The sequence below is a fragment of the Delphinapterus leucas genome, chromosome 7 (genome assembly GCF_059928025.1).
Source record: "Delphinapterus leucas isolate spDelLeu-1000000601 "Yukka" chromosome 7, BTC_Dleu_Yukka2, whole genome shotgun sequence".
In the NCBI taxonomy this organism is placed as follows: domain Eukaryota; kingdom Metazoa; phylum Chordata; class Mammalia; order Artiodactyla; family Monodontidae; genus Delphinapterus; species Delphinapterus leucas.
The window spans coordinates 8,275,357-8,292,781 of NC_143135.1; the positions used below are offsets into that span (position 1 = coordinate 8,275,357).

General features: G+C 54.3%; 1 protein-coding gene across 1 annotated transcript; it reads right to left on the minus strand.

Annotated features, from left to right (window-relative positions):
* Positions 1–3,198: 3,198 nt before the first annotated feature.
* NAA40 (N-alpha-acetyltransferase 40, NatD catalytic subunit) lies at positions 3,199–17,182 on the minus strand. The gene is made up of 8 exons (XM_022591672.2): positions 16,886–17,182; positions 10,858–10,953; positions 9,401–9,453; positions 6,897–6,992; positions 6,638–6,796; positions 6,423–6,506; positions 5,917–5,994; positions 3,199–5,665 (listed from the first exon to the last, which is right to left on the minus strand). The coding sequence occupies exons 1-8, from the start codon at positions 16,889–16,891 to the stop codon at positions 5,524–5,526; spliced, it is 714 nt and encodes a 237-aa protein (XP_022447380.1). The 5' UTR covers positions 16,892–17,182; the 3' UTR covers positions 3,199–5,523.
* Between the last annotated feature and the right edge of the window lie 243 nt (positions 17,183–17,425).

Sequence of the window (17,425 nt, forward strand, 5' to 3'; positions counted from 1 at the left end):
AGTGCAGCATTTTTTTGCTCAAGTACCCCACGGAGCATGGCATCATCACCAACTAAGACGACACGGAGATCTGCACCACAGCTTCTACAAGCTGTGTGTGGCCTGGGAGGGGCACTGGGCACTGCTCATCAAGGCCCCACTCAACTCGAAGGCCAACAGCAAGATGAGGACCACTCAGGTCACGTTCAAGACTTTGAACCTTCCTGCCACATGGGTGACATCCAAGCCAGTGCTGAGGCTGTGTGCCTCTGGCCACACCAGCGAGGACCAGGCCCCCAGTCTCACCCCTACTGTGCTGGAACCCCGTGTCCAGAGCCCTCTGACTTCCGGGCCCCCAGGCTGGCCTCACTACTCCAAACCCTGCCCCCCCCCCACCTCTGGGCTCCTGACGTGCGATCCCCAGCCCCGGGCGAGCCCCCATAACTTTTCATTGCTCTCCACACCCCATGTCACAGCCAGGCCCCCAGAGGGCCCTAAGGCCCTGCACCTGAGAGCCCCATCCCTGATCCCCACACCCCTCCTGCCACGTCCCTGCCCCTCCTGTTCCTTGTATCCAGCATTCAGGACACGGGTTGCCCCAGGAGTACAGGCCACTTCCTGGCACCCCCTCCCCAGCTCCGCCTGAAGCCCCTGTGTAACGCACCCCCCACGCACCATGCTGGACCCCGGGGGTCGCAGCACCCTCAGATGTGCGGAAGAGGGCAGGTGGCACCCGCGGGCAGCTGCAGACACCTCCAGGTCGGCTCTCACACCTTGGCTCATGGCTGCACCCCCCAATCCCATTCTGCCGGCGGCTCCAAGCCTTCTCACCTGGTCCCTTTCCTTCAGGGCCTCCTCCCTCCAACCTTGGGGTGGCCTACCCTGAGCACAGGGCAGCCCTTCCCTGCCAGCCTGTAGCAGACGTTCATCTTCTTAGAGCAGGGATCCCGAAAGCCCCAGGACAGACTTTCATGTTCACCTTGTCCACTTCTGCACAGGTAGGACCCGGGCAATGCAGAGACCGTGTGCATGCGCACGTGGCAGCGGGGCCCCCGCGGGTGCTGCGCTCCCACCCCGGGCAGGGATGGGATTCAGAGGGCCTGGGTCAGAGGGGGCTAAGCTGGGCTGCTGGCTTTGGAGCCAGGGCTCTGGCAGGAGATCATGAGGGGACATGGAGGGAAAGCTGGGGTCTGTGGCCCCGGACTTTGAGCATGAGATGACTGTGGCTGCTTCCTCCTCCCTTGGAGAAGGCAGGTCATCACCACTGGCCCTACCCCTGTCCTAAGACCCTCTTCCAGCCCTCCACCGTGGGTGAGTCTCTGCTCCCGCAGGGCAGACATTCCTTGATATTGGCCTTCTCAACTCCAGTCCCCGTCTTTCTGGGCAGCCCCCTGCATGGGAGAAAAGGCAGGCCTCTCTCAGGAGAAAGCGCCCCTACTGGCCAGGCCCTGAGAGGGAAGACAAGACCTCAAGACCAGGCATGGAGCCCACCAGGACCAACAAGACAACCCACGACTGCATCGTGAAGGGAGACATCGACATCAACAAGGACCTGGATGTCAACAACGTCCTGTCCGGGGGCATGACCATGTGCCAGGGCACTGCAGGCGGATGCAGATCCGGCCCTGGCGCCCAGCACCGTAAGGTCAAGTGTGAGTGGTCGCTGGCGGAGCAGCGAATCACCAAATGCCAGTTTCCTTCCTCGCCGCAGCCAAGTAACGAGACGCCTGCATGGGGCTGTCCAGTCTCCCAGCCGCCTCTGCAGCGCCTCCCCTACAGTCCCAGACCCTTGACCTCGGGCGGTAGAGAAACGACCTCTGCTGCACTTGGAGAGGGAAAAGCAGAAAAAACGAGAATAAACCTGCTGTGTTTGAACTGACCACTTTCAAAGCCTGGCGGCAGAAACGTCTGGTGGCCAGGTTTCGCACACTGGGGAAACGCAGTCCCTTTCAGACCACCTCAGGCTCTGACCGAAACTGAGGCCCTCTCGTGCAGCAACTGTGCCTCTGGTTCCATCCGCCCACCGAAGGGGTGGCGCTCCAGCCAGTGCCGCTTGAGTGACAAAGTCTGAGCTGCAGGTGGAGGGAGGGGTGGGAACAGCCACCTCAGAGGACCAAAGAGGGAGCCCGCCACTGCGGCAAGGGGATGGTCATTCCAAGGAATTCCTGCCTGGGATTAAGACAGCCTTCAAGGAACAAAGAGCTCCGGGGTGGGGAGGGGACAGAATTCCCTCACACGAGAAGTCTGTTGAATGATTCTGATTCGCCAGCATTTGAAATGCTGTCTCCTTTCCCAAGGACTGGGAGGCCTTTCTTCACGCCTCCAAGGTAAGGCAGCTGCAGAAACCAGGCCCTGGCTGTGTCCCCACCCACGGGGCTGAGGCCACAACATGCTGGCACCCACGAGAGAGACAGCTGTTAACCCTGCTCCTCTCTCCCCGGATCACTGCCCCACCAGAGCTCGAAGACTCAGTAGGGCTTGGGTCTCCATCCCGGCCGCCCTCTCCGCCTTCCGGCAGATGTGACCACCAAGCAGAAGCGCAAGGAGGCTGGCCCCTCCAGTGTCCACAGGAAGCGCTCTGAGCCCTGGCTCCGGGCCCACTTCCTCCCTCTGCTCCTGGCTCCCCGGGCCAGGCACGGGCCTCGGAGAGAAGTGCACAGCTCCATCTGTCACACTCGAGGGGCCAGAGCCTCCCCCAGCTCATAACTTTCCTGCCCTGTCAGGCCTGACATGAGTTACCCTTCCTTTGAGCCTTCGTCTTTCGTGAGTGGAGGGAAGAAGGGGCTGGAGTCCTTTTAAGAGACACAGAATATCCTGAGGAACCCAATAAAGTAAAAGGGAGGAAAGAAACACCAACACTCTCGTCTGTGCGACTCCCACACAAGTGTTCTGGAATTTACCTTTACCCACATATGTCCAATGTCACAACGCCTGGCCTGGGACTCTCTCCAGCAGCAGAGCAGGTGGCCCTCAGGAGAAGGCTTTTGACCTCTACCCAGGGCTTTTGGGAAGTGGCACAAACACATGCATTCGGTCTCAGTTCCCACGTCTGGCTCCTCGCCCCAGACACCCTGAGGTTTTCTCAGCCCAAAGCTTCCTTCACAGAAAGAGGCGTGGGGCGTCACAGCTACGTGCGCCCCAGGGTTTAGGCCCAACGCTGGGATGGTCTGAGCCCACGCTGCCGATGGCACCCCAGCAGCAGGAAGCCGTCCCAGCAGCTGAACAAAGTGTCTTTTATTTGTGACATACAAATACAACCAATGCAAAAAGAGATCACTTTTTCCCTTTGATTCCAGTGATAACAAGTTGCTAAAGAAAAAAAAAAAAAAAAAAAAATATATATATATATATATATATATATATCAAGGAGTTTATCTTCAAAGTTTCCTCTAAAAAAAAAACAAAAAAAAAAACACACCAGGAAGGGTTAAAAAGAACCATACACATGTCATACACATCTGACATCAATGAAAATAACCTGAAATAGGGTGGATACAACTAAAAAACAAATCTCAAAATTAATATTTTAACATGCCCCAAACAAACCAAAAATCCTGGTACAAAAGGCCTGCTATGTTTCTTAAAACCAAGACCTTGGGGAAATGGAGAGACTGATGGCTGAGAACTGAGTGGGTTCAACACCAACAACAGGGTGACCTGCGGGTCTCAGGCAGCGCCTCCCCACCCAGCCAGCCCTTGGGAAGTGGCACAGGCGGCTGGACAAGCAGGGCCTAACACCAAGTGCCCATCTACCAATGGGGCTCGGTGCCAGGTGTCCAATGAGGGGAGACACGCACACTTAACTCCCTTTATGTGGGATTTACGCTGGGGTCCCTTTTGGTCCCCTTGAGTGGGAGGTATCAGAAACCCATGATCTAAGACAATAAATATTTCATTCTCTGTCCTTTGAGAGACAGCAGGGATCAGAGGAAAAGCTCTTCCTAAATGTGATTCTGTCATTCCATGATTCTTGGAAGGAGCCCTCCAATGCCCTTCCAGCAATGAAAACTCTCCCCCTTGGGTAAAATCTCCTGGGAGTCAGCAGGGTAGGGGTAAAGGTGGGCTTATTCCAGTGTAAAGCTGCAAGGCCCTCTCCAAGGGAGTGCCACGTCCACTGCTGGCAGGTCGAGAGGCCAGAACAGCTCCGGGGAGATGGGGGAGATGGCCGGCACAGGCAGCCTGAGTCAGGGCAGAGGGTGGGGCGTGAGCAGACCGAGGTCAGAAGGACTGACAGACCTCCTCCGGAACAACCTCGCAAAGGCAGAACCTTTGAGACGCTCCCTAAGGCAGAGCTCAAGGTTGTCCAAGGGGAGGCGGTAGGTGCTTCTTCCTGGCTAAGGATTTGGTCATTTTCTTCCCTGGAAGGGGATAACGGTCTGGGGATGAGGGCAAGTCTGAGCTCTGACCCTGCGCCCTCTCTATCCCAGGAGGGGAGAGGAAGCTTCTCCCGCGCCCCGCCTGCCGCAGGTGACACCAGAGAGAAGAGCAGCGTCTGGCCAGGCTGGGGAGTGCAGGAAGGGGCTGCTGCTGGCTGGGGGCTCTCCAAAGGGGGCAGTGGCGGTGGGGGGTACCCACCTTCAGAGAGCTAACAGCACCAAGATATGAGAGGACACGGCACTAAATATGGCAGGAGCAAGGGGCCTTCTAGGGGAAGACAAGGGGCTCCCTGATGTTATTCCCCCTTGAGAGTAAGAACAGGGGTATCGAGTGGGGGGAGAGGCAGGGGCAGAAACAGTGGTGAGAGGTGACGGAGAAGAGCAGGCAGGGCTCCAGCTCTTTTCTGTGAGTAAAAATCTCGAGTCACTGCCATGAGATCAAGAGGTTAAGCTCAGGGTGCGGCCAGGTCCCAAAGCCCGGAGAAGCCACAGCCCCCACGGCAGGCCCCACTCACACCTGCTCCTGTCCTCTCGGCCCCGTGCTGACAGCAATGGGGAGGGGGGGCAGCCTTTCTCCCAGAGTCGGCTGGTCCCCTGGGACGACTCCACTCTAACTGGATCCGCGAAGGCACAGCCAGAAAGAGCTCCCTCGATTCCCTGTGTCATGGCACAAGAGACCTTCCTGAAGTCTCCACTGGAGCATCCCATCCACGAAACAGGAATCTCTCTGAAGACTCTCTCTACGCCCAGATCTTACACTGAGCCCATTCCTCTTTGGGAACCAGCCAGACCCTGACCCAGGGCTCCAGGACTTTCATCAAGGTGGGAATAAACACTCCATTTGTCCAGCAGTGTGTGTGGCGGGGAGGGGGGTTTGTCAGGAATCCAGCTGTAGGGAAGTCGGAGAACCCACGCTCAGGGCCGAGAGCCGAGCGAGAAGGCAGCCACCGTGAGAGGATGCACCTCGTGCCCCGGCCTCCGCCGGCTCTTCCGGCAGCATCCTCTCCTCTCTGCTCCCTCCGGCACCCTGCTCTTCTAGGAGAGAGCAGGAGGGGCGGCGCGGACCACTCCTCCCCAGGGTTGGGGCTGAGGAGGCCACAGCTCTGAGGGCACCTGGCAAGCGGCTTGAAACCGGGGAGAGAACAGGCCTTGGAGAGAGCTTGGGGGTTCAGTGGCAGCAGCCACCACAGTGCCCGCCCGAATGGGAGTGCTGGCTGTCCCCAAACTTGGTCCTCCGGCTCAGGATCTCATAGGAGCAGTCCTCCCCACAGCAACCGGACATGCTTGGGGAAGAGTCGTCGATTTCAAATCTGCAGGCGGGCAGGAGGAAAGGGTTGGCTACGGGCAGCTGACTGCCTTCCTCCCCAGGAGTCAGGGCTCAGGAGCAGGGCAGGGGACCAAGCCACAGGCGCTCCCACACCATCTCCCCAGTTGCCAGCCCCAAGGACCTCAGAACCGAGAGCTCAACGTCAGGACAAACGGGGCCAGGATGGGGGAAAAGACACTGGGGCAGGCAGCTGCTACCACCCAGAGCGTCCCACGCCGGGGCCCAGCTCCTTACTGCAGCGCTTCTCTGAAGAACTGGTAGGCACCATGATTGTGCTTAAATACCGTTAACATAACTTTCTTCATCTGTGTGCTGAGAAGAAAGCAGAGAGAACCTTCCAGAAAGAGAAACAGGTGCTAAATCCCACTTGCTCTCTCGTGTCTGCCTGCTGTCTCCCATTTGCTCCTAAGAAGTATTCCTGAGGCCCGACTCTAGCCTGCCTTGGGCACCCACAGCACTGGGTGCCGCCCCCTGTGACAGGGCTAATCAGGCCCCCACCTGACTGGCTTCTCCTCCAGGTCCTCTCTGCACCCCATTACTCAGGCGCGGAGCAGGCACTCAGAGGTGCTTGCCTCCTTGAGCCCAGTGTACAAAATCTGGAGTCATGGCCGGGCAGGGAGAAGCTTACTGAGAGGGTTCTAGACACCTTTCTTTCACAACAGTCCCGTGAGCCCTGTCCCCCACGGGGGATGCCTCAGAGGCAGCTCCCTCCAACTGAGCGGTGCACGGAGGGCCCTCACCTGTTGGCCACGAGCTGCAGGATCTGTATGAGGAACTTCCCCAGGCCTTTCCGCCGCACCTTGCTCTCCAGCTGCACTTCGTAGCTGGGGGAGGAAAGCAGAGTGAGCGTGGGGCGGCTGCGAGGCCTGCCACAGACCCAGACGGGCGTGCTGGATTTTGCCACTGGCTGGGGTGCCTCCTCCCCCCGCGCCCACCCCCAGGCCAGGGCCCCTACCAGTACAGGACTTCATCCCCGCACTCCACGTCAAACCGGAAGTGAGAAAAGGCTACGGGAACCGAACTGTTTTCCCAAGCGATGAGGTACCAGGCTCGGTCATCCGTCATTTCCTCGCGTTTCTCTCTGTCCTTCCAGCCCCACTCGCTCTGCTCATACCTGGGAGACGGGGGTGGGGGTGGGGGTGGGGGTGGGGGGCAGTCAGGACAGGGGCTCTGGAGAGGAGGGCCAGTCTCCCTGCCCGAGAGGGCGTGCTTACATGGTCTGCATATTGGTCTTGGTCAGGTCGAAGGCCCAATCCACGGTGGCCGGCTCCAGGCCAGACACTCGCTTACATTCAATGGAGACATTTAGCCTGAGAAGAGGAAAAGGAGGCGTCTGGAGCCGGCTACAGGCCCGGCACCACCGGCTGCCCTGACAGCCTGACAACGAGGCCCGCCTGGTCTCAGTTAATCTACAGAGAAAAGCCGAGCCCGGACGTGACTACAGAAGGTGCCTGTGAAGGAACGAGGCCGTTCAAGCCGAGATTAACAACTGTCATCACCAGCCCACCGCCCTGACCACAAGCCCATTTCCTGCCTTCCCTGCACAGCCCTTATCAGAGGCAGCACTTTGTAAACTTCGGTCCCTCTCTGCTAGCTCTTTGCTCTCTCCACCCTCTCTTCTGTAGTTTGTTATAAACCCCGGAGTCCTCTCTGTTCCCTCGGTTCCTGCCCTTAGGCATTTTTCCTGTTGCTTTCATTTGGAATCAAGTCTTCACTGGGCTCCCAGGGGAACTCTTCCTTCTTATCTACCAACCTTGCCTGCAAAAGCAGCTGGAGGACCTCAGGCCCTTCAGGAAGACTATGGCCCACATCCCCCTGAGGAGTCCTGCCCACTGCTTCCTCTGAGGACACAGTGGGTGCTCTCAGCTGATCAAACAGGGTAGATCGGGATTCACCCCGATGCTCTGTTTTCCTAAACTAACGAATGATGTAGGTGTTAAGGTATCGACCTTTTTTTTTTTTTTTTTTTTTTGGCCGCGTCGCGTGGCTTGCGGGATCCTAGCTCCCCGACCAGGGACCGAACCTGGGCCGCGGCAGTGAAAGCGCCAAGTCTCAACCACCGGACGGCCAGGGAGTTCCCTCAATCTGCTATTTAGGTCTAAATGAATTAAATAAATCACGATTAAACTCCCTGGCCAAACTGTGAAATCATATTCTCCAGGTAGTGCCACATTCTGAAAGGACTGACTCGACTCCTCAGAGGACATCACCACTGGAATCCACGGTCACCTCTGCTGTCTGGTATGTCATACGAGCTGCACGTGTGTGTGGCCTTGTGAATTCAGAACTTCCTGGCTCTGAACAGCCTTCCTTTCTTTCCAAGTACTGGCCATGTAGTGGTCAGAAATGCCCACGCACAGCACTGCAACTGTCTTAGCTATAAATTTTCTCAAGGCTGGTTTGCAAGTATAAATTCTCCACTAATCTGAGTTCCTTAAGTACATGAAAGTAGGATCACAGCCACACAATTCCAGGCACCAAGTGAGCCCAGAGTCAGCTGGCAACGCCTGCTTCAGAGCTGGTCCATATTTCTGGAAGTCAGTGCGAATGTGGGATAGGGAACACTGAGAGAGATCACAGCAAGGAATCTCTAAACTGTGTCAAAGGACTTCCCAGAGGATGAATGATGACAAAGCTTCTAGAGGAAGCATAATGCATCTGATCTCAGACAGAAAGAATAAATTAATATGATACTATGAAATTCAGACACAGCTATGAAAGGCAAATGTAGTATTACCTACTATAGTCTTCCCTTCATAATCCATGCATTTACATTTGTCTTATCTTGTTCATTAAAATACTCACACCAGCTGCAACTTACAGAGCTGGATATAGTTTCTGTCCTCCTTAAACAACCTTGCAAGTTTGGCATCATCGCTCCATTTAACAGATGAAAAACGAGGCTTGAAGAATATGTTCACTTAACCAAATATAGTTAATAAGAGGCACTGTTATGATTCAGACCCATAGCAACGATTCTGTAAAATCATAGCCCCTGTTTTCCCCTCAGCCAACAGCATCTCGGGTAAGACCGATAATGCCACCTATTTTACAAACCAAAGGAACAGAAAGTGGAAGGGGGCTTTAGTCTAGATTCTGCAGTGAACTGGATTAGTAAAAAAAAACAGTAGTAATAACAACTAACACTGACCTAGCCTTTCGTATGCTCCAGGCAGTAACACTTTACAACTAATCCTCCTGACAACTCCATGAGGAAGGTACCCATTTCTGATTCGAAAACTGAGACACAGAGAAGTTAAGTAATTTGTCCAGGGTCACAAAGCCAGCAAGTGGCTTTTAACAATTATACTACAGACCCAGGGAAAGAACGCTGGACTGGGAATTAAAAGCTCCCCCCTGCGGCCAGGGAGAAGCTCCATAAGCTCAAACACCTCATTCAGCTTCTCGCAGTTTCCCTCTGCATAAAATGAGGGAGTCGGCCTAGATGATTTTTCAAGTTTGTTTCAGCTCTATGGTTCTTTGTCGGAGAGAATAACAAGTCCCACAGAGACATCAGTCTGAGATTAGGCAATCTTTGCTCATTTGCAGATTCCTTTGTCTCCCTAACTGGGGGATTTTATATCAACAGGGTACTAGCCATCTTTTCTGCTTTTTCATTAACGAAGAATGAAACAAGTTGGGTCTGAGGAAGCCTACTCTGGAAAGGTGAATTCCTGAAGAGACTCAAGGAGACAAGTTAGGAATGCTGAACACTCACCCATTGCGATCATATTTCTTGAACACTGGGAAAGCCTCTAATGGGTCTCCAAGCTGTGGAGGGAAAGAAAAGAGGAGTAGCACAAACACTCGCCTAGCAGAGTCACAGGCTCCACCCTGAAGTACCACGCTGTGTGGACCCGAGTGGAGGCTCAGCTCCCAGGGCCAGGAGCCGCCCTTATATACGGACCCTCCATCTGCCTTAGCTCTGAAATCACACGTAGGAGGGAGGCTCTGGGAAGGAGGCCCAACAGGGTTTTAGCTTCATTTGACAGGTAAGAAGAGACTTTACTGCCTAATTCTAATACCGGCCTCTGGGCATAAAACCTACTCAGCACCCACCTGACCCAAGAGAGAAGACAGGTCCCTTGCTCCACTCACATATTTTTTTAAAAAAATGATATATTTTCTTCTGATTTTAGTTTTGGCTACATGCTATAAGTTTTTCTTTTTTAATTTATTATTTTTGGCTGCATTGGGTCTTTGTTGCTGCACGCAGGCTTTCTCTAGCTGTGGCGAGCCGGGGCCACTCTTCGTTGCGGTGTGTGGGCTTCTCATTGTGGTGGCTTCTCTTGTTGCGGAGCACGGGCTCTAGGGTGCACGGGCCTCAGTAGTTGCGGCTCGCGGGCTCTAGAGCGCAGGCTCAGTAGTTGTGGCGCATGGGCTTAGTTGCTCCGTGGCATGTGGGATCTTCCCGGACCAGGGCTCGAACCGTGCCCCCCTGCACTGGCAGACGGATTCTTAACCACTGTGCCACTAGGGAAGCCCCACTCACATGCTTTTGAGAGGCCCCCAACTAACCTCCCCTGGTCAAAACCCAAAATGAAAAACCATGTCCCTGCGCCACACCCTTGTAACTGTGAATGTTTACCGAGTGGACTAAAAGAATAACAAAAACTGGGACATGAACCGCGGCAGGAAGGGTGACCAGAATCTCTCTGTTTCCACTGGAAAGCTGAGCCACTCCCAGTCAGGTCCACCAGAATCTCAGCTACTTCTCCCCCGACTGCGGCCCCTCGAAACCAGGCTGCTGCATCCCTGGCACAACCTGTAGTACCCCATGGGCAGGCAATAAATGTTTGAAGGAAAGAATGAGAAAACTATACCACATTTTACCAGGGAGGTTTCCTCCCCAAAATGCAAAACCCTAGGAAAAATTTCTGCAGACCCTCTTCTAGTGTTAAGGAAGGAGACCCACAGAGAGAAGACGCCACTTCCACTTCAACCCACACTTCCCGCCACTTCCACTTCAATCCACACTTCCCTGCACGCCTGGGCCAATCGCTGGCCCTCCTCGCAGCTCTCTGCCAGCCAGGCTAGTTTTCCCCAGCAGCAAGGAGGCAGCAGAGGTATGGATGCGTAGTAACACAATTCTGCCACAGGGTGGCGCCAAAAGAAATCAAATTAAAAACCAAGTTGCAGTTCCAGGAGGAAGGGACTAGGAAGGAGGGGAGTCACCCTGTTGGCGGCGTCCACTTTGGCACAGACAGCATCCATGGCTGCTCGCTCCTCCAACCGCTTCTGTTTCTTCTCCTTTGCTTTGCTCGACTTCCTCTGCAAGAGGGAAAAGCAAAGTGGGCTGGAAGGCTGTGACCAACCAAAGACTTGACTTTGACTTTCCCTTTGGAGACCCTAAGGGTCAGTCCCCAATCCACAGCAGAAACTCCGGATCCTGGCTGCCGGATCCTGCTTGGTAGGGTAGGAAAGACCCAAGCGCGTCCCAGTCATGAGACCTTGGGAGCGTCACTAGACTTCTCAGCTTCTCTATCAGGAAGAGTACTGACCCTTGGGACCACTGGGTCACTGTGAGGACCCAGTGAGAGCATGTGACAACACCTGAAGCAGAGCCTGGGCTCCCAGCAGCTGCCTAATATTCACACATTCATTCCCTCCTAAGGTAGGAAAAAGTAAGTTTAGAGACATTCGGGGGAGGTTTCAGGGAGGTGATGGCATCTGAGGTAGTGGCTGACAGCTGTTTCTAAGTATAAATTCATTCAGTAAGCCTTTTCAGTGTCTTCTGGCTTCAGAAAACAAAGATCTGGTCTGGGGGCAGCCTCTTTGGGAGTTGAGTCTCCTTTCTAAGCTAGGGCTGGGCACTCTGGCTTAAGGCGATGGAGTTGTTCCCAGAAACGGCTGCTCAGCCAAGGCCAATGAGTGGCAGACACACCGAGCACCTAGTAGCGACAGGGCAGAGTGAAGGGCCCCAAGGGGTTCACCTGGGGACAGAGGCCATACTGACACGTGGTCAGCAAAGCCAAGTTGCAGGACACATAGGCAGCAGAGGAGGAGCAAAGGGAGGCTGTCCTTACACAGAGAAGCAAACTGCAAACCGCCCATAAACTCCAAACGGAGCAGACCCTGTTTGGGGGCTCACGTGAGGTTTTCTCAAATCTAAATGGACCCTCTTACCCTCTTGTAAAAACTGGTAACACAGGGAAAAGAGCCCAAGCTCTGGGGTCCAGCAGACCTTGTCCAAAGCCTCCTTTTGCCCTTTACTCCCTTCTGGTCTTAGGACAAGACACAACCATTCTTTGAGCCTCCTTCCCTCATCTGATGAGCAGGGCCCTTAATACCTCCTTTGAAGTATTAAGCCCATGAGGGTTACTATGGCCTGTGCTCGATAAATGACACTTTTCATTCTCACTCCCAAGGAGGAGCAGAGCAACACAGGCATCCGGAGGTGCCTGCCCACCCAGCCCAAGTCCTGAAGGTACCCCAAAAGCACTGGGGAGGTGGCTCTGCTTTTTACCAACCGCACTGCCTCTTCTGCCCCCACCCCTCACTTCCGGACCTCACCAGAGAGAGGTTTTGCCACCTCCGATCCCACAGTAGCCCTGACACTGATTGGCCCAGGAAACGGTGAGTTGAATACCCAGCTGCTGGATAAATTCTACCCTCGGTTCCTCAAGGAATGACACTGCTTAACTCCTATTTCAGGCACCCAGAAGGCAAGAGCTCAGACACTAGGAGCTCACAGGGATGTTTGGCTCTCCTAGGCATAGACTCGCCCAGCACCAGCTGTTTGCTATCTGCAGGCTGAGCCCTGTGCAGAAAGCCGAGCGCTAGCGCCCATTTCTTACCTCCCTAGAGGGACAAACAGCAGAGAACAGACTGTCTTCACAACACTGGGATCTCGGGGCAGAACTAGCCCCTCTCTACCACAAAGAGGTTTTACATCATCCACCTTTTTTCCTCTGGGAATCTGGGTTTCAAGACAACACTGAGAGATACACTCATCTTGCAAAACACTTTCACCAACACTACCTGGTTCAATTCTCCGGGCAGAAACCATCACCTCCCTTTACACAAGAAACTGAGGCTCAAAGGGCTGGCGCGACTTGTTCGAAGTTCCCCAGAGAGTAAGCGGCAGAGGGGAGACTCAACCCCAGGGCTGGGTGCAGATTCAGTGTTTGTCCCACCAGCCACTCTGCCTCCCTCGGGGAGAGCCTACACCAGCGTCCAAGGCCTCCTCAGCTCCGCCAAGGTAAGGTCAAGACAAGACCTCAGGAGCCTCAAGGCAGCCACTTGGTGATTCACTTCTCATTACCCTTCTGGCTTGGTAACAGCTGACGTGACATGCCCGCACAGTGCCACCCCAGACCCTACATCCACACTGAGGTAGGGGTAAGGGACATGGAAACTTGAGACGGAAGGTCGCCAGGGCTGTGCACGGGGGCAGAAAGAATATGAGCTTTGGCACCAAACAGGCCAGGCCACTGTTCCTCCTGCCACCCCCCGTGTGTGAAAGGAGCTCCACCTCCAGGAAAATGGGAACACAACTGCTGGCCTCACAGAACAGCCAAGGACAGGTCAGAAGCCAGCACACAATCCCAGTCGGTGCCAGCTGCCTGCCTCCACCCTGCACGTTAGCTCTATGGCACAGAGCTGAGGGATCAGAGGTGCCGGAAGGAAAGAGTAACTCCCAGGACCCCGGAAGCACTGAAGTGTAGGTTCCCTCCATAGCGTCTCATTTCTAAGCACCAGAAGCAATTCCTAAGCACAGGCGGCAGGAGGGCCCAGCTCGGGCCTCCAGGACGTTCACGGGCTCATTCACGTAGGGGAACAGGTGAGCCAGGCAACTAGCAGTGACTCTTGGGGCCGCCATGGCCAGAGGCCGCGGATAATGAAAGAGCCCCTCAAGCGCTTCGCTGCCTGCACACGGGGTATGAGGCAGGCTGCGGCAGGCGGGGCCCTCCCTCAAACGCAGCACCGGCTAGGAAAAGTAGTCTCCTACTGTTCCAATTAGCTTTGTCCTGCCTCGTGGAGGTAAGACTACCCTGCAGGGGCACAGGAAAATTCTCCTCATTAAAATGGGAAATAAGCACAGTGAACAGTAAAGCTCATTGTGGTTAAGTGTCTTTCCCAAGGGAGCTTTATATAATAAAGAGTGTGGGATTCTGAGTCAAGAAACCCACATTTGATTCTCAGCTCTTCCACTTAATAGCTGTGTGACTCTGAGCAAGTTATTTACTCTCTCTCCAACAAGTTACTCAGTTTCTCTGAACCTCAATTTCCACATCCATAAAAGAGGGCTAACAATGCCTATACCTCACAGGACTGTTGTTAAGGACAAAATGATACAATGTACTAGATATAAAAATTCCTTACTGTAAGGACTTCTGTGTACAAGGACCTGCTAATGATAAACACTCAGCTAGCGCTTTAATAAAGATGATTTATTTTAATCTTTGAAATAACTCAGCGAGGAATGACTGCCTACTTCTTTGATGAGGAAACAGGCCCAGAGAGATTAGATAACTTTCAGGGTCACAGAGCCTGTGAACAGGATTCTCAAAGAGGTCTTCTGGCCACCCTCTCCCTCCACTCCCACCAGACTGTACACTCCACAAGGTACAGGAAGGTCACATCTGCTTTATTTGCCAACGTATACCCAGTGCTCAGCAAACAGCAGGTACGCAATTCATACCTGTTGAATGAGTCCTCCAAGATTCAAATCCAGGTCTGAACCCCAAAGTCCCTGCTCCTTCCACTACATCAGTTAAATGTGTATGACACTTATTATTACAAAGTGTGGTATAAATGTTGTTTTCACATGCAGCTGTCTAACTCCTCCCCTTGCTATTCCTATCAAGGTAGTATCTCTCTCTTTTTTTTTTTTTTTTTTGGCCGCACCTCATGGCTTGTGGAATCTTAGTTCCCTGACCGGGGATTGAACCCGCACCATTGGCAGTGAGAGCGTGGAGTCCTAACCACTGGACCACCAGGGAATTCCCTCAAAGGAGTACCTCTTTGACTGCTAGTCATAATAGTAGTTCCATGACTGCTAGGGGTCACACACAGAAATTAAAAAACAAAAAACGCCCAGATGGGGGCAGGAGGCACCTTCCAGAAAAAGGATTTGGCAACCCTTAGGTTTTCAGTATCAATGCCTCCATCCCACAAAGAATCCAGAATCCAGGAAAAAACCCCTCAGTTTTTGGCAAAGGGAGACAGAGCTCTAAATTCTAATTCCTAAAACACGTGTGGCAGCAAGGGTGAAAGAACTGTGGACAGTGCTCCAGCTGATGCCACTCTCTCAGCCTGTGGTCAGGCTGTCAAATGGAGCAGGGCCCTCTTCTGGAGGGTAATCATTAGGAACCATGACGCTCCTGACACTGAGGTGGGAGTCCACAGCCCCCACCCATCAGGATTGAGTATGATGAGAGGGCTCCAGCTCTGCTTCAGGGAGGAAAATTCAATTTCACTTTTGCAGAGACTAGGTAGGGGCTGTTCTGAGAAACACATCTGTGAAGTATGAGTAATAAGATCAGGGCCCTTAAGGAAGCAGCAAGGATCGCAGGATCTCTGAGGCCTGCTATTTCAACTCAACCAATGAGGAAGTGTTGAACGAGAATGGCATGTTATGCTTCTTGTTTTCTGCTCAGCCTGGAGTGGCTGATGCCGGGTAGACGTTTACCAAGTAATACCAGGGACTCAATATTTTATTTAGTTTCAACAAGACCTGGGGTCTGGGACCTTTCACTAAAATCTAAGTTAAATATGCCTAAGGTTTCCAGACTTGATTTTCTATACATGAAGTACACAGTATCCAAAAGTCCTTGTTGAAACATGATGAATGTGTTTGACATGGATTTTACATAAAGTGCTTCGACATGGACAAGACAACTATTTTTGTCTAACAAGTTGATTTATTCAGTCAATAACTATTTGAGTGGAGAGGAAACAAATCCAGATTAATAATAGTAGGGACAAACCCAATGAGTTAAAAATAGCGCAAATCTATTTTAGATGACTAAAGGCTGAGAATACAGGCAAAAATAACAGCCACTATTTAAGAAGCACCTATGTAGCTATTTACATCCACTACCTGATTTTATCCTCACATCTGTCCTAAAGGGGAGGTATCATCATTCTCATTACATCGAAGAGGAAATTAAAATCCACAAAGGCCAGGTCACTGGCACAATATCATGCCGCTAGCCGGGGAAGGTGGGGCTGGAACTGAGGTCTCTCTGGCTCCAAAGTCAGGACTCCCTAAAGGTGGTGGAAATTTCATGTAAAAACTAAGATACATGGTACCAGGGAGGGCCAGTTACATTTTTAGGAGAGTGACTTGTGCTACTCTAATTGGGACTTAGGAAGGTGATCTCACAGAAACATGAGAATAACTTCTGCTCAACCCTCTATCAGCACATGCCAGGAAGGGCATAAAACGCACCTCCAGGCTGCCTTGTGCAAAACAGGTGGTCACTATCCATCCCCGGCTGGGGCCATCACCAGTACTCCTCCATCGTCTCCCTGCTCACCTTCTGCACAGCTTCCCCACCCAAAGCCACCTGAAGTAGGAAGACTAACAACCCAAGTAATAAGACCCACTTCGGTGCATCTGGGAGGCCTTGAAGGCAGGCCTCTGTCGAAAAGGAAGAGAATGTTTTTGGAGCAGGAGGAACCTGGTGGAAAGATTTCGAAAGAGACTGGGGAAACCAGCTTCGCTGAGAAGCCGAGTAGCGGGAAGCGGGCGGCCGGGGATTCGAGAGCCCTGAGTCGGGGTTTGGCGCCCAGTCACTGCCCGTGTGACCTTGGCTGGGTGCCTTCTTTTCTCTGGGCCTCGGTTCCCTCTAACCCAGTGTAGGCCTAGGATATGGGAAGCCGCGAAGCCGGTGACAGCGGGGTGATGGGTGACCCCTGGGGGCGGGGGGGATACCCAGGGACCGCGCGGGGGTAGAGGGGAGGCCAAGAAGATAACACGTCCTAGAGGAAGGCAAGGGCGGGCACGACGCGAGAGGCTGGGGGCACCGGAGGGGGTGGGGCCCGGAGACGGGGCTCCCCAGGAGATTCCCGGGCTGGGCCGGGCGTCGGGACACTAGACTGGGGGAGTCGAGTCATGTGGGGGCTGGGGGTCACGTGAGGCCGGAGGGGTTCGGGGTCACGTGAGAGGGGGTTCAAGGAACAATGGGGGCGCAGGGGACGGGGGTAAGCGGGGAGCCCTCCCGGCCCTCGCGTCTCCTCTCCCTCCCTCACTCACCCCCATGGCGGCAACGGCGGCGGTGGCCCTCAGCTCCTCCTTCCCACACTTGCCAGCAGGGAGGCGGCAACGGCGGCAACGGCTGCGGCAGCGACACCAGAGCGGCGGCGGTCCCCGCACGGCGCATGCGCCTCGCAGGCTCCCCCTCGAGCCCTGGCGGGCACCGCGCCGGCGCAGAGCCCGAGGAGGGGACGGCGCGGGGGGGAGGGAAGCCGCGCAGGTGGAGAGCCGGGGGGGCGGGCGGAGGGTCTCGCACCCGAAAGAGGCGGGAGGCGAGGAGCAGCGTCGCTCTAGGAATGACGTAGCCCGGGCCCGCCCCCTCCTCGGTTGGCTGTGTCTGTAGCTATGGCAACGGCCGCGCCGCCCCGAGAGAAGCGCGCCGTTGGGCAGCTGGGTGGGTGGCAGCGCCGCCTCTGCGCTCTGTTCCGCTTCTCCCCCGCCCGCCTGGGTCAGCCTGCGCAGCAGCCACCTTCCCAGACAACCAAACGCGTCACGACCTCTTAAATACCAGTCCCTCCTACAACCCTCTGGCACAGGGGA